Below are 12465 nucleotides of genomic sequence, written 5' to 3'. Positions count from 1 at the left end.
CCTAAAAATGATAAATACCAAGTAAATCACTATGTGAATTTTTTTTTTATAAATTCATTTATTTTATTTAGTTATTTTTGGCTGCATTGGGTCTTTGTTGCTGCACTCGGTCTTTCTCTAGCTGAGGCGAGCGGAGACTGCTTTAAGTTGCAGTGTGTGGGATTCTCATTGCGGTGGCTTCTCTTTTTGCAGAGCACGGGCTCTACGCACGCAGGCTTCAGTAGTTGTGCCTCGCAGGCTCTAGAGTGCAGGCTCAGTAGCTGTGGCGCACGGGCTTAGTTGCTCCGCCACATGATGTGGGATCTTCCCGGACCAGGGATCGAACCTGTGTCCCCTGCATTGGCAGGCAGGTTCTTAACCACTGTGCCACCAGGGAAGCCCTCACTATGTGAATTTAGTGGAAAGCAAATATCTTGTTTCCAGTTTTATTTTCAAATTTCATTTGCAGTATACATTCTAATCATGATGTCACATTTCTGTTTACATAAGAAAAGGTGTTAAATTAATGGCCACTGAATAAGTTTGACATTCCATGAAAATGTATTGATTTTTTTCAAGGGTTAGGCCTTTAGCACCATCTATTTGTACCAGTTCAATAAGCCTGGTCCCAGAGCAATAAGTGATATTTACCCAATGCAGTTTCATTGTCCATATTAGAGAAATTGCTTAGAGGGTTTCATCTACGAGTGGCATCATCAAACTCAAGGTCACCTGAATTAACTCTATAAAATAAGTCGTATCTTAGGGGTGGATTGAGTAAAAGGAAGTGGTGATCATGATGACCAAGTTCCAGGTATTTGCTGAAACTAAGAACCTGCCCAAGTTACTTGATCATTTGTCTCAAAGGCTATATTACATCATTACAGAAGAAATTTGACAAATTGCACATTGTTCCTTCAAGAGCTCATCTAGTAAACTTTATAGACCAGTGAGTCGAACTCATAGGGTAGGAAAGTATCCTTAAGGACTAATTCTCAAGGTGTCCTGCTTTTAGAAATATCCAGTGAAAAAGTTACCATAACAGAAGAGAATATCTAATTGTATAAAAAGTTAAATTACTGTTTTTTAAAAAATATGGAGTGTATAAATTAATTATAATTATAATAAATTAATATTACTTTAAAATTAATATTGGATTTTAAAAAATTGTTTGCAGCAGTAAACATGCAGACAACATAGAAGTATATAAACAGAAAGTAAAAGCCTGCACCCCATGCCCTACACGACATGAAGTTGTGCAGAGCATGGGGTGTGTGTGTTTTTCCAGATATTTTCCTTGCATGACAAGCATAGATAAGTGTGCATTTAATTACTTTATTTAGCTATTTATCTATTTTACAAAAATTGGTAATACATGTTGTTCTACAGTTTCCTTTTTTCATGCAACAATATGTGGGGAAAACCTTTTCATGCGAATTTCCCATTTTATTTAACTATGATCCATTTGACAGATAGATAGGTTGTTTCCGATTTTTTAGCCTTGCAAAAACTACCTTTTTCATTTACTGTGTACTTCTAATTCATGAGATGATTAGAAATATCACTTGAAGTATTCTAAAACATCAGTATAAATCCTTTCAACGTGGAATAAAGATTATGACAAATTGGTTCCAGTTTGGACAAAAATGGAGAGGGATTAACCACAGAAGAAAATTATCATTAAGTGATTTCACCTAAAAACTGTTTCACTGATACATTCTAAGAATACTGTAGATCTGTTTGCATGTACTTGATAAACCAGTTTAACCCCAAAGGGATGAGAAAAAAAAAAAAAAGAGAGGGTCTAAGGTCAGTATCTGGAATACAGGTAATATCTCACTTTCGAATGAGTCTTTAGAAAAAAGGCAATTAAAAAAATATTTTCTGTCTACGTTGAGTCATGAGCCACATGTATCTGAACAGTTGTCAGTTGATATTCAAAGAGGATATTTGTGATTCACCTCTCTTCAACAGTGGCTTTAAATTATTTGGGAATGTGAAAAACTTTGACCTATGCTGGTTCTTTCTTGATGAAGGGAATCATCATCATCGCTATTATGTTACAATGTGTGTTCTTATGAGTAAGTTGAGCCACCTCTGAGCCACTGGACCAGGGTGGGTTGGCCTCCATCAGTGAACAGACTAAACTATAGCCTCAGTCCAAGAATATAGAAACTGACAACAAATTATTGCTTGTGGTCTACTTCCAGTTTTCAAGTGCAAACATACCAAAGTTTATTTTAAATTTGAGCCAGTCAGACATTTAGCAATATACATCAAAGAAGAAGTGAAGGCTTCCCATGTTTATTATTTCAATACGATGTCTGTTCTAATAAAGTAGAAGAATGCATATGATAGATCATGTAGTAGAAATTCTCTAGTTCCACAGTTTGGCCTTAAATATATACATATATTTGTAAATTAATCCAAAACACATTGCCATGGTTCCAATTCCTCTGAAAGCTGATTGTTTTCCATTCCTTTTTTAATTTTAGAAATACAGTGGCCGCCTGCCAGAACACTTTCAGATAAACAGTCCACTCCCTGTATAAAAGGGGCATAGAATCATGAATGTTCAAAAACCACAGAACGTTATTTAAATAAGTTAAAGTTATTATGGTCTTCCCTATTAATTAAAAAAAAAAAAGCCATCTGTGCAAGGTGAATTTTGGTAAGGTCCCAATTTTTTTTAATGATTGTGGATGGAATTTGCAACTGCTTTCATAGTGAAAGTACAGTTCAGGGATTCCCAAGATAAAATGCACTGTTTATGTAATTTTGTGGTCATTTGACTTAATTTCTAATAAAACACTGGGAAGAATTCTTGTTACTCAATCTGAATGTGCAGTCCTTTTTGAAGGAACTGACTCTACACTAACTTCCCCTTTCTAGTCTTCTACTAGCTTAACATCCTAAACCTTTATTTCATCTAAACCTTCTCTGTGTGTGTGTGTGTATGTGTGTGTGTGTGTGTGTGTGTGTATGTGTGTGTGTCTCTGCCTGTCTCCCTCACACACACACATACACACACACACCACAACCCACATTTTGTCGGAACTGTCTTGGGCAAATGCATCATAACGGTGAACAAGACTGAGCACACCAAAAAAAACCCAACAGCAGCAAAACACCACTGCATGAAGAAACAGCATACTGGATGACATTACCAATGCAGATCTATACATCCTTGTGATGAGTCTTTTATTTTCATTTTCATTTTTGTTATTTGCAGAATTGATTTCCATTGGGCAAATAACCTAGAAACCTAGGCTTTCAAAGTCTTGGAGGAATAAAAAGTCAAAGGGTGCGCCTCCCTTGAATTTGGCAGGAAAATACTACAACAGGAAGGACTGGGGGATCTTTTTGGTCATTTTCCCTCCAACCAGTGTTTTCAGTCAATTAAAATTTGTACCCTAGGCCTTTTCCAGTTTGAAGCCACCCCAGCATCTGTGATAAGCAATCCTTCTTGTTTGTGCAGTCATTCATTATCTCCATTACCAAAAGGAGAATAGAGGACAATTACATTGTTTGGACGAATCAGAGTGTTAGGAGGAGTATTTGTCATGGTGGCAGAGTGCAGCACCTGACAGGCAACGATTGATGGCCAGGGATGAGTGTGAGTGGCCAAAGCAGCCTCACAGGATGCAAATTACTGACTGTGGATTCCAATTTATCCTGTTCATTTTTCTTGCCCATGCTGAAGACCATTAGTGGTTTTTGAAGCAGTGAAGGGTCATTACTAATGTGGGTAGGCTCGAAGCAGGAGGGGGAAGGAGGGGAAAAGCCTTCTGTAATTACACAGCTTTCAGGAACAGGCTGGAGGCCCTAGCCAAAAAAATGTCAACACCTCGCAATCAGAAAAATTTATTTTCATTTTATGCTTAACCCATATTAACTCAACATTATCATCTTTCTTTGTTAACATTTGCAGAATATTAAAAGCCTGGCTTCTATATTAATACAAATCTAGTTAACCCCTTTTGCAATACAGGGGGTTTTGTTTAACCTAATGGCGTTTGGGTTTGCTAATAAGTAATTGCACACGTTTTGGATAATGTATGCTATTATAGAAGATGAAATACCTGAAGAATAAAATCTTAGATGATTGAAAAACATTCACTCTCTCAAACACTGGAATGATTAGAAAGCTCTGAATGGAATACTTTGTTGTCCCTAATGTCAGCCTTTAATAACGTTGATGGGAAATATCTATTACTAAAGGCTTTCTAGTTCAGGAACGACTTTGACGTGCTGTATAAAGTTTACTTTCCTGTTTAAGAAAACCAGTGAATTTAGAGCAGAGACCTATTTAACAGACATGTTTTATAATTATGTACATGCCAGTACGGTGTCTCAAAGTAGATGTACGATTCTACAGTAACAATCTTTGATTTCAGAATGAGAGAGGAAAGTGGTTTGCTGATGGGAGGATGGTTTGTAATAAATGTTGGTGAGTTGTGATGGGAAGTAAAGAATTAAAAAACACCGAAACCTATGGCTTCATTCTCTTATTGCTACACTTCAGGGTAAAATGTAAAATTTCTCTATTGCACATAATTGATTCCTTGTGACGGGTGGTCACTTTGTGCGACCCTCTTAACCCGGAGCAGCAACCAGTAAGAATGAAAGAATCTTCCACCGTCCCTTAAAGGAGTCAACAGAAACAACTGTCAGTAAACTCTGCTGTAACTTAAGTGGTAGCCATGGCTTCCAAGAATAGTTGTGATTATGGACGATCTTACTTTCCAAACTGACTATCAATAATCTTAGATTAACTAGGAAATAATGATTGTATTGAGCCATCTCACAAAGATAATATAGGAGAAGGGCTGCATGGAGGTTTTCCAAGAAGTAAAGTAAAATGGGCCCGCAAGTAGTTCCCTTAGTGTAACTGAAGTGATTGTAGCCAACCAAAATTCTGACCCATCGCCAAAGTGCTGTGCGTCCCTGACTGATTGAAGAAACTGAATACCTGCAGTGCTGCCATGCTTTGTGCCGCTGGCCTCCACAGTGTGGCAGGAACGGGGCTGCACAAGCAGGTTTTTGGATTCTTGTCTCTGCCCACATTTTTCCCCGCACGTGATTAAAAAGCTGCGATTAGGAAAATCAAGCCATAGACTAAAGAAATCACAAACGGTGGTTTCATTCTTAGACGTAAGTGACTCTTTCTTAACTTCTGATACATCTTTCAAAACATTTGTTTTTTCATTAGCATCCGTACCCTTCCGAAGAGCAGAAGAAACAGTTAGCTCAAGACACAGGACTTACAATTCTCCAAGTAAACAACTGGTGAGTGACCCCAAAATCACTGTCTTTCTCCCGTGGCTAAAATAAGATTTCTCAATCATTGTTTTCTCTTTTGGTTCCTGAAACAAATGAAACTGAGGAGGATAACTTCTGTGTTTCTACCTTGAGGTGTGAACGTAGTGCACAGGGAGAGGAAGAGGTAACTAGGTAAATGGTTTCGGTGAGATGTAACCCTCTTCTCTGTCTCTCTGCCTCTTTCTTTTCTTTTCTCCTCTCTCTCTCTCTTCCTGTCTGCCTCACTTTCCCCATCTCTGATGCTTTCAAATTCTCGAATTGGACAGAGCAAATTCAGTTCAGGTCATTCCCATTGAAAATAGTCACTCTGGGTGTTTTGGTGCAGTCCTCATGTGGAATTATCAGTTCTCGGAAGGTTTCTTCAGTCTAGGCTTTCGAGGCTGATGGAGATGCAGGCTCTTTAGCATCTCTTAGGAGAATTTTATTTACCCTAATTTATTTTTGAACACAGGGTGAAAAAAAGAGATTTCCCCATTTTTAGCTTTGCCATTTGGCCGATTACTCCCGTGGAGGTGCATGGGCCATCGCTCTTTGTATGTGGCTTAGAGGGTAACTGAGGAAAAGGAGGGGCAGAGGATTAAATAAAATGATCACAGTGGCCAAGAAATGATATAGGAATTACTTATCAAAATACTGGCCCAGGTTTTATCAGCAGCTTAATTTTGTTCGGTACATTCTTGGGGTGATGTTCAGATTAATTGAACTGACAGTTCTCTTTCAAAATTCAGGGAGAGTATTTGCACGGATTTCAGGCCTTATACAAACTTAATTACATGGAACTCCATTTTATCATTCTAATTCCATGTAGCAGAGGTTGTATTTACAAATGAGAAGTCTCTGCCTTTATTCACAGCTTTCCTTAATATATTTATCAAAGCAGGTTCATTTACAAAGTGCTCTATCTGTGGGATACAGGCAGGCAGACATTAACAAAGCTTTTAAGTTTATCAGGCTCGCTGCCTGATGAGCTACCCGAGGGTCAATTGATTTTGTGGTTCTGTGATTCATTTTTTTCTCATTTTTCTAGGATCACAATGAGAGACATGCTTGGAGAATTAGCCAGTTTGTCTGCCTTATCTGTCAGGCAATTTTTTTTTTCCCAGGGAAGTCAAGCTACTTAAATTGGCCACAGGAACTGCCGTTATCTGACTTTAATGCACCCTATAGTGTGGATAGCATTTCAATTACACCAGTAACCAAAGCTTAGCTGCAGCCCCTTTCATGCCTAGTGCTGTACAGAAAGTGATGTGCCTACCTACAGAAGCAAAAAATTGAGTTGCCTTGCTTCTGTCAGGGTGATTAATGCAGAAATAAACTGCTAACCTGAAAAGAAAGGCAGAAAGAAAGGATAGACAATACAGACTTGAATTCACTTTAATTTTCTTCTAAAGATTGGAACTATGTACATTTAAAGATACCCTTTAGACCAAAAACTTGGAATTAAAGGCTGTAATCTCCAGACAGGGATGTGTATGTGATTATACCTTGATATGAGCCTCATAGAGTAGATACACATATGTCAATGTATATATATTCTCATTTATGTCCCTAGCACGAGCTAGGAACAGTAGTCTAAAACAATAAAATAAATACATTCTGTGTGGATGGTAGAAGACTTATTCGCCCTGCATGTTATTTTATATCATACTGATTGTCAAACTGAGCTCCGTTATATGCAATGGTCCTTGACGCAGTGAATGTTGCTTTAAAATCATAATTTTTATAAATTTGCGGCAAGTTGAGGGTGGTTGTGATGGGAGTCTTGGGAAAAATGAAATATTTCTACATTGATATTTGACTTTGACATTTGATCTTGCTCTGTTTGAAAGTGCTGTTCCCTATCATCCACTACCTGTACTTTTTGATGTAGTCATTACACTTGAAGAGTGAAGATGCTACAGTCGTATCTAAAGATGAGCATTTGTCACAATTAGACACCTGCTTGGAACTTGGAGAGAGCACCCTTATTTTCTGAATTCCATTGAGCCCCAGGGCATGGAGGAGGAGTTCTGTCGGTGTGATAGCTTAGGTTTCTTGTTTCTCTATTATTTGAGCCGTATTTGCCGCAGGATGCCAAGGGTTAGGATGTGACAGTCTATCACACCGCATACTTTCCGTAATATGCCATCAATGTTGACACCTACGTCTTTACAAAATAATTCCATCTCCCTAATTTTCACAGTTCCTTCTGAAAAACCCTCTAATCCTGCCCTTAGGTCCAATTCTTAGTTAACAGCTACCGTAACTTTGATAATAAGGTGTGACTCATGAGGATAGCACAGAAAATACTTTTAAAAGACTACCAGGAATTTCACACAGGGACTGAATTTTGGTGGATTTCAAAAAGAAATTTAAAAGAGAATACCAGCTACTGTGTAGTATATTCTGAAACTGTCCGATGTCTTGATGATATCATCTTCAAAACAGAGAAAGCTATCCAGACTAATTTCAAAAGACTTCATAATCACTGTTTTTAAGTGCCAAGTGATAACTAAAAGAGATGAGAAGAGTAGGCTATAAACTATTTCTCCAGGCCCTGAGAGCTCTCAGCAAAAAAAAAAAAAAAAGCGGGGATCAGAGAGCAGTTCCTAAACCTCATTTAGTCAGCTCTGCTAGGAAATGATACCCGCTTCTCTGATTGAGGCCAGGACTTCAGGCTTGTGTGCTGTGATGTCCGTACTCAAAGAATTAGAATAGTATAGAAAGCATCCACATCAGAAAATCATGGAAGACTTGCTGTTTCAGTTCTGCTTCTCACTTACCTCTTAAAATAGAAAGGCCAAGCAAGGTCAGGGTAGTTAAGTATTGCTGTAAAATAACCTCTGTAGTAATAAGCAATAGAACATGGCTTCACGCACTTGATGAGAGCAATAAGCAATAAAAACAGACCTGTTAAGATCAGTCAGTAATTTCAGAACAAATAAGCAAAAAGGAAGTTTAGGAGATAATTAAGGGAATTAAAGATTGTTTTATCTTAGCAGCCAGTGTTAGAAATAATCTTAATGGGCTTTTCCCATGTATTTACAGTAGGGAGTGTGCAAAAAGTGATGATACATACCACCAAATCAAAATGTGATTTCAGGAAAAGAGTGGAATCTAATGACACTAAGTCATTTTTTCCTACAATTAGCCCTCAGAAGTCCATAAATAATCAATAACCTAATTAAGACTTTTTAAAAAAAAAAAAAGATGATAACCAGATCTTCAGTGTATGCACTTTGCTGACAAAGGTAATCATAAGTAGTGAGACTGACTGGCTTTCTAGGCTGTTCAGTTGGGGGAGAGTCACATCAGCTGTGAAATCATCAGTGTGTGCATTAGGAGAGAAGAAAAGCAAGGAAATGAATATCCTCACCCTGAATAACCTCCTCACCATGGAGAAGCAAACATGGTGTACTTTGACTAAATATTGATTAAATCTTGGAGGGTAATATAGCGTGGTACGTGAGCACTTAGGCTCTGGAACCAGACCCCGGGAGGCTAAAAATCCTGGTTCCACCATTCGTCAGATGTTTGACCTTCAGCAAATTACTTAACCCTTTAAGCCTTCCTTTCCTCATCTGTAAAATGGGGACAATAGTCATTCATATCTTATATAGTTGTAACATTTCAGAGAAATACTGCATGCTAAGTACTCAGTGTGGTGCTGGCACACACCATAGATGCTGTCTGTTGTTAAAATAGTTAAAAGTACATAATTGTAAAAATGAGAGAGAATTATGATGATTTCATACAATGATATCAATGAAGACATCATTAAATCGCTTACAAACTGGAATGGAGATTTCTTTCAGGAGGAAATAGACCTATATTTAAGGGGCGATAAAATTTGAGAGCAGACAACTCACTGTGCATAGCTTCTATATTAAACAAAGCTAGACTTTTGTAGTTTCTTAGATGATCCTTTTTTTTTGTAGTTCTTTGATGCCAGGGAGGTAAGATTAGGGAACCCTAGGAGGTAAGTGGCTTCAAATAGCTGTGAAGGTTAGACGTTTTGAAGGAAAGTCTTGGGTATTAATGTCTGGTATTTCCTCAGGAGGCATGCTTACACGCATTCATTGACAAAAGATTGTTTTGAAAATTATTATTTTTAATGAGGAAGTTCTTGCTTGAATAATTTGTTGGGATGCATTCATACATCTTTGACAATAGTAATCACTGAAATATAGTAAAGTCAACTTTGACGATTAAAACTCCTTAAGCTAAAAATACTATGAGAAAAATCATAACATTTCCATGTTCTCATGTAACTTTCCTCAATGCTATATAAGAATTATAATACTAACTTTTAAGTTCCTATTTCCAGGTTTAATTTTAAAAGGAAGAAATACTGTGCTTTTAGAAACTCATGTCACTGCAGTAACTGTATCCTTATCTATACACCAACAAGCAAAGTCCATAGGGTGACTTATTGACAGAAAACAGGTATACTAGGAATAAAGGACTTAACTCTCTTGATAGGAGGCCCGTGTAAAAATGCATGAAACTGAAATTTCGAAGAACTTTCCAGTTGAAGGTAGCTCAGAGAGTTCCTTTGTGTAATAGATTTCAGTGTCCTTGTACGGCCTCTCAAACTGAAGATATAAAATATCTGCATCCTGCTTGCCCCACCTTTCCATCAATGGTCTTAAAACAATCTTTCTTGCTACAACAGCTTTTAATAATCAGACATCCACTTTGTGGAACTTCCTCATGGGAAGCGACAGTTTTGTTTTACCTATTTCAGTTTGACCATGTGGATGAATTTTTCTAGACTAGATAAGAACTTGCTCAATTCGGACTGAAGAACTGTGCCAGGGGAATTCCCTGGCGGTCCAGTGGTTAGGACTCTGCGCTTTCACTGCAGGGGGCCCAGCCCAGGTTCGAGCCCTGGTCGGGGAACTAAGATCCCGCAAGCCGCGCAGCATGGCCAAAAAAAAAAAAAAAAAAAAAACTGTGCCGGGAAAGTTATCTTGGGAATTAGTTTTTCCCTTTAGGAAGGCTCATTAACTATCCAGGTGACTTGGTTTTCTAACCTGCAAAATGGAAAGATGAGGAGACAAAAGAATTTGTGTGTGCAAACATGTAAGTTAAGAGTACTCTGAAAATAAAAGGCAGTTTTGTTAGAAGCCCTTCCCAGCCTTGATTAAAATATGGACAGGAACAGAGTGGTAGCCTCAGGAAAGCAATCATTTTCCTCAGGAATCCATCAGTCCAGAGAGATGTGGGTACCCAGATGCTTTTCTTTGCCGCTTACACTTAAAAGGGCAATAATAGTGTTCTAGGTGGGTTTGAAGACAGGGTCAATGTCAGACCCTCTGTCAGTGAATCCCCAAGCCCAATTTGAAGCCTAATTAAATGAGTAGGAGGCTGGGTTAGTGGTAAAAGAGTTTGCACTTCTTTATAGCAAAGACGAGTCATTTTCAAAGGTATGTATGTTATCACTCTCTGGCAAGGAGAGCAGACACCAGGAAATACGTTGTAATATTAGGACATCATGAGTAAGCTGGGAATTGAGGGAAATAATTTTGTAGTAAACATACAGAACGATTGGCCAGTGGTGCAGGAAATCTAAATGAGGCACAGAAACAGCTGGACACTTTTCTCTCAAGAGAAAAAGGATTGAAGGAGAGAGTGATAGACCAAGGAGGTGGAGTTGAGATAAACCTAAGGGAATGAGCTGGCTGGACCAAACAGCCTCTCTCTGCTCAGCAGTTTCCACCACAGCCATTTGTTAAACCCAGAGCTGCCGTCTTCACTGATTATTTCCAAGTAACGTCTATGTTTCTGAATAAAAATCCATTTGAATCTCAAGTCAGATTTGCCAGGTGCTAGATTCATTGTCAGCATTTAATGTGCTGAAACTGCCGATGCTGAGGAAAGGAAGGCAAAAAAGAGTGCTTTTGCACTCCACGTTGGTGAGCTTGAGGTGAAATGCTTCTCTTTCACATGGCCTCCTATGCCAGAGAAATCAGTGACCAGGGAAGGAGGCAGAGATGCCAGAGATGCAGTGCCAAAAAGCCTCATGAGGTCTTTTGCTAAAACCAGAGCGTTTTCTTTCCGACAGTCGCTCCTGGGGTTAAAGAGCTGAGTTTGTGTCAGCAGTAGGGTATCCAGTCTCTTTCCAGCTCTACCCAGCTTCCACTCACTCTGTCTCCATGGTCGTATTATCATTCCTTGGGAACCTGCAGTTGTTTCTGAGAGGAAAACCAAAGGGAGGTGGTAAGAGAGATTAAAAGACGGGAAAAGAAAAATACACGTGATTAATGTTTAACCAGAGAGATTGCCCGGAAATTTAAATGGATTTCATTTTGCTCTGTCTACAGCAAATGGAACTGGGGGTGACCAGGGCATCAACCCATAGCATGCCAATTTTGAATTAGAGAGACCATTACAGCATTTGCCTATGTTACTTTCTGTAGCAGATTACTGACATTCCCACACTGATCTGAAAATTGAAGACATCTATTGTACCTAGGCACCTGTGCCTCCGATCCATTGCCATGTCACACCAGCATTTCTAGACCCCTTCTATCTTGTAGAGATGGGAGTACCATTTCCAGAAATTGAGATTCAGTCCAAATTTGGGCAAGCGGCTCAGACTCAGCAAGAGCCTTTTAAAAGTGGTAAACAAAAGGAGTGGAGGGAGAAATAAAGGAAGGGGATGCCAGCGAGGGGACTCAAAGGGGAGGTTTGCTGCAATCCCTTACATTCAATTATACCAGCTCCTTTGTGCTTTTCCCTTTTGCTCTGCAAAGAAAGAATGAAATATGGTTTTCATAGCAAGCTGGCAGCATTATCTCAGGATGCATATTTCTTTGCTGGGTTGGAATGCCAATAAGGGGAGAAAAAGAGTTCCCCGTTTAGAGGAAAGTACAGTGCTACAGAGAAAACACAAAACAACAAAAAAGGAATGCAACAAGTTTCTGAAACAGTTCCAAAAAATGCCCCTTAAAGAAAATACTTAAATGCAAACTTTTTTGAAGATAAAATTTCTCATGCTGAACCTTACCGGTTTTCAAAAGTCTCTAAATATGGGGGGGGGGGGAAATTTCAGCCAAAAATGTAGACTATTTTTGATATTTTAAGGTTTTTAGAATTAGCCCCCTCTCTTTCATTGATAAAGACAATAAACTCCGCAGACAAGTCCTGGGTTAAGCACAAGGCTCTACCTACTTGTATACT

At 38.7% G+C, this 12465-nt stretch overlaps 1 protein-coding gene across 15 annotated transcripts in view; it reads left to right on the top strand.

Annotated features, from left to right (window-relative positions):
• Positions 1-12465, top strand: part of MEIS2 (Meis homeobox 2) — a 203124-nt gene that overhangs the window by 138903 nt on the left and 51756 nt on the right. For all 15 annotated transcript variants that reach the window (XM_067028936.1, XM_067028938.1, XM_059056445.2 and 12 more), the window contains one exon: positions 5192-5268. In XM_067028936.1, the coding sequence (XP_066885037.1) occupies positions 5192-5268 (77 nt within the window). The remainder of the gene's footprint in view (positions 1-5191; positions 5269-12465) is intronic.

Source organism: Kogia breviceps, chromosome 3 (assembly GCF_026419965.1).
Source record: "Kogia breviceps isolate mKogBre1 chromosome 3, mKogBre1 haplotype 1, whole genome shotgun sequence".
Taxonomy (NCBI): domain Eukaryota; kingdom Metazoa; phylum Chordata; class Mammalia; order Artiodactyla; family Physeteridae; genus Kogia; species Kogia breviceps.
This window is presented reverse-complemented; position numbering and strand designations above follow the sequence as displayed.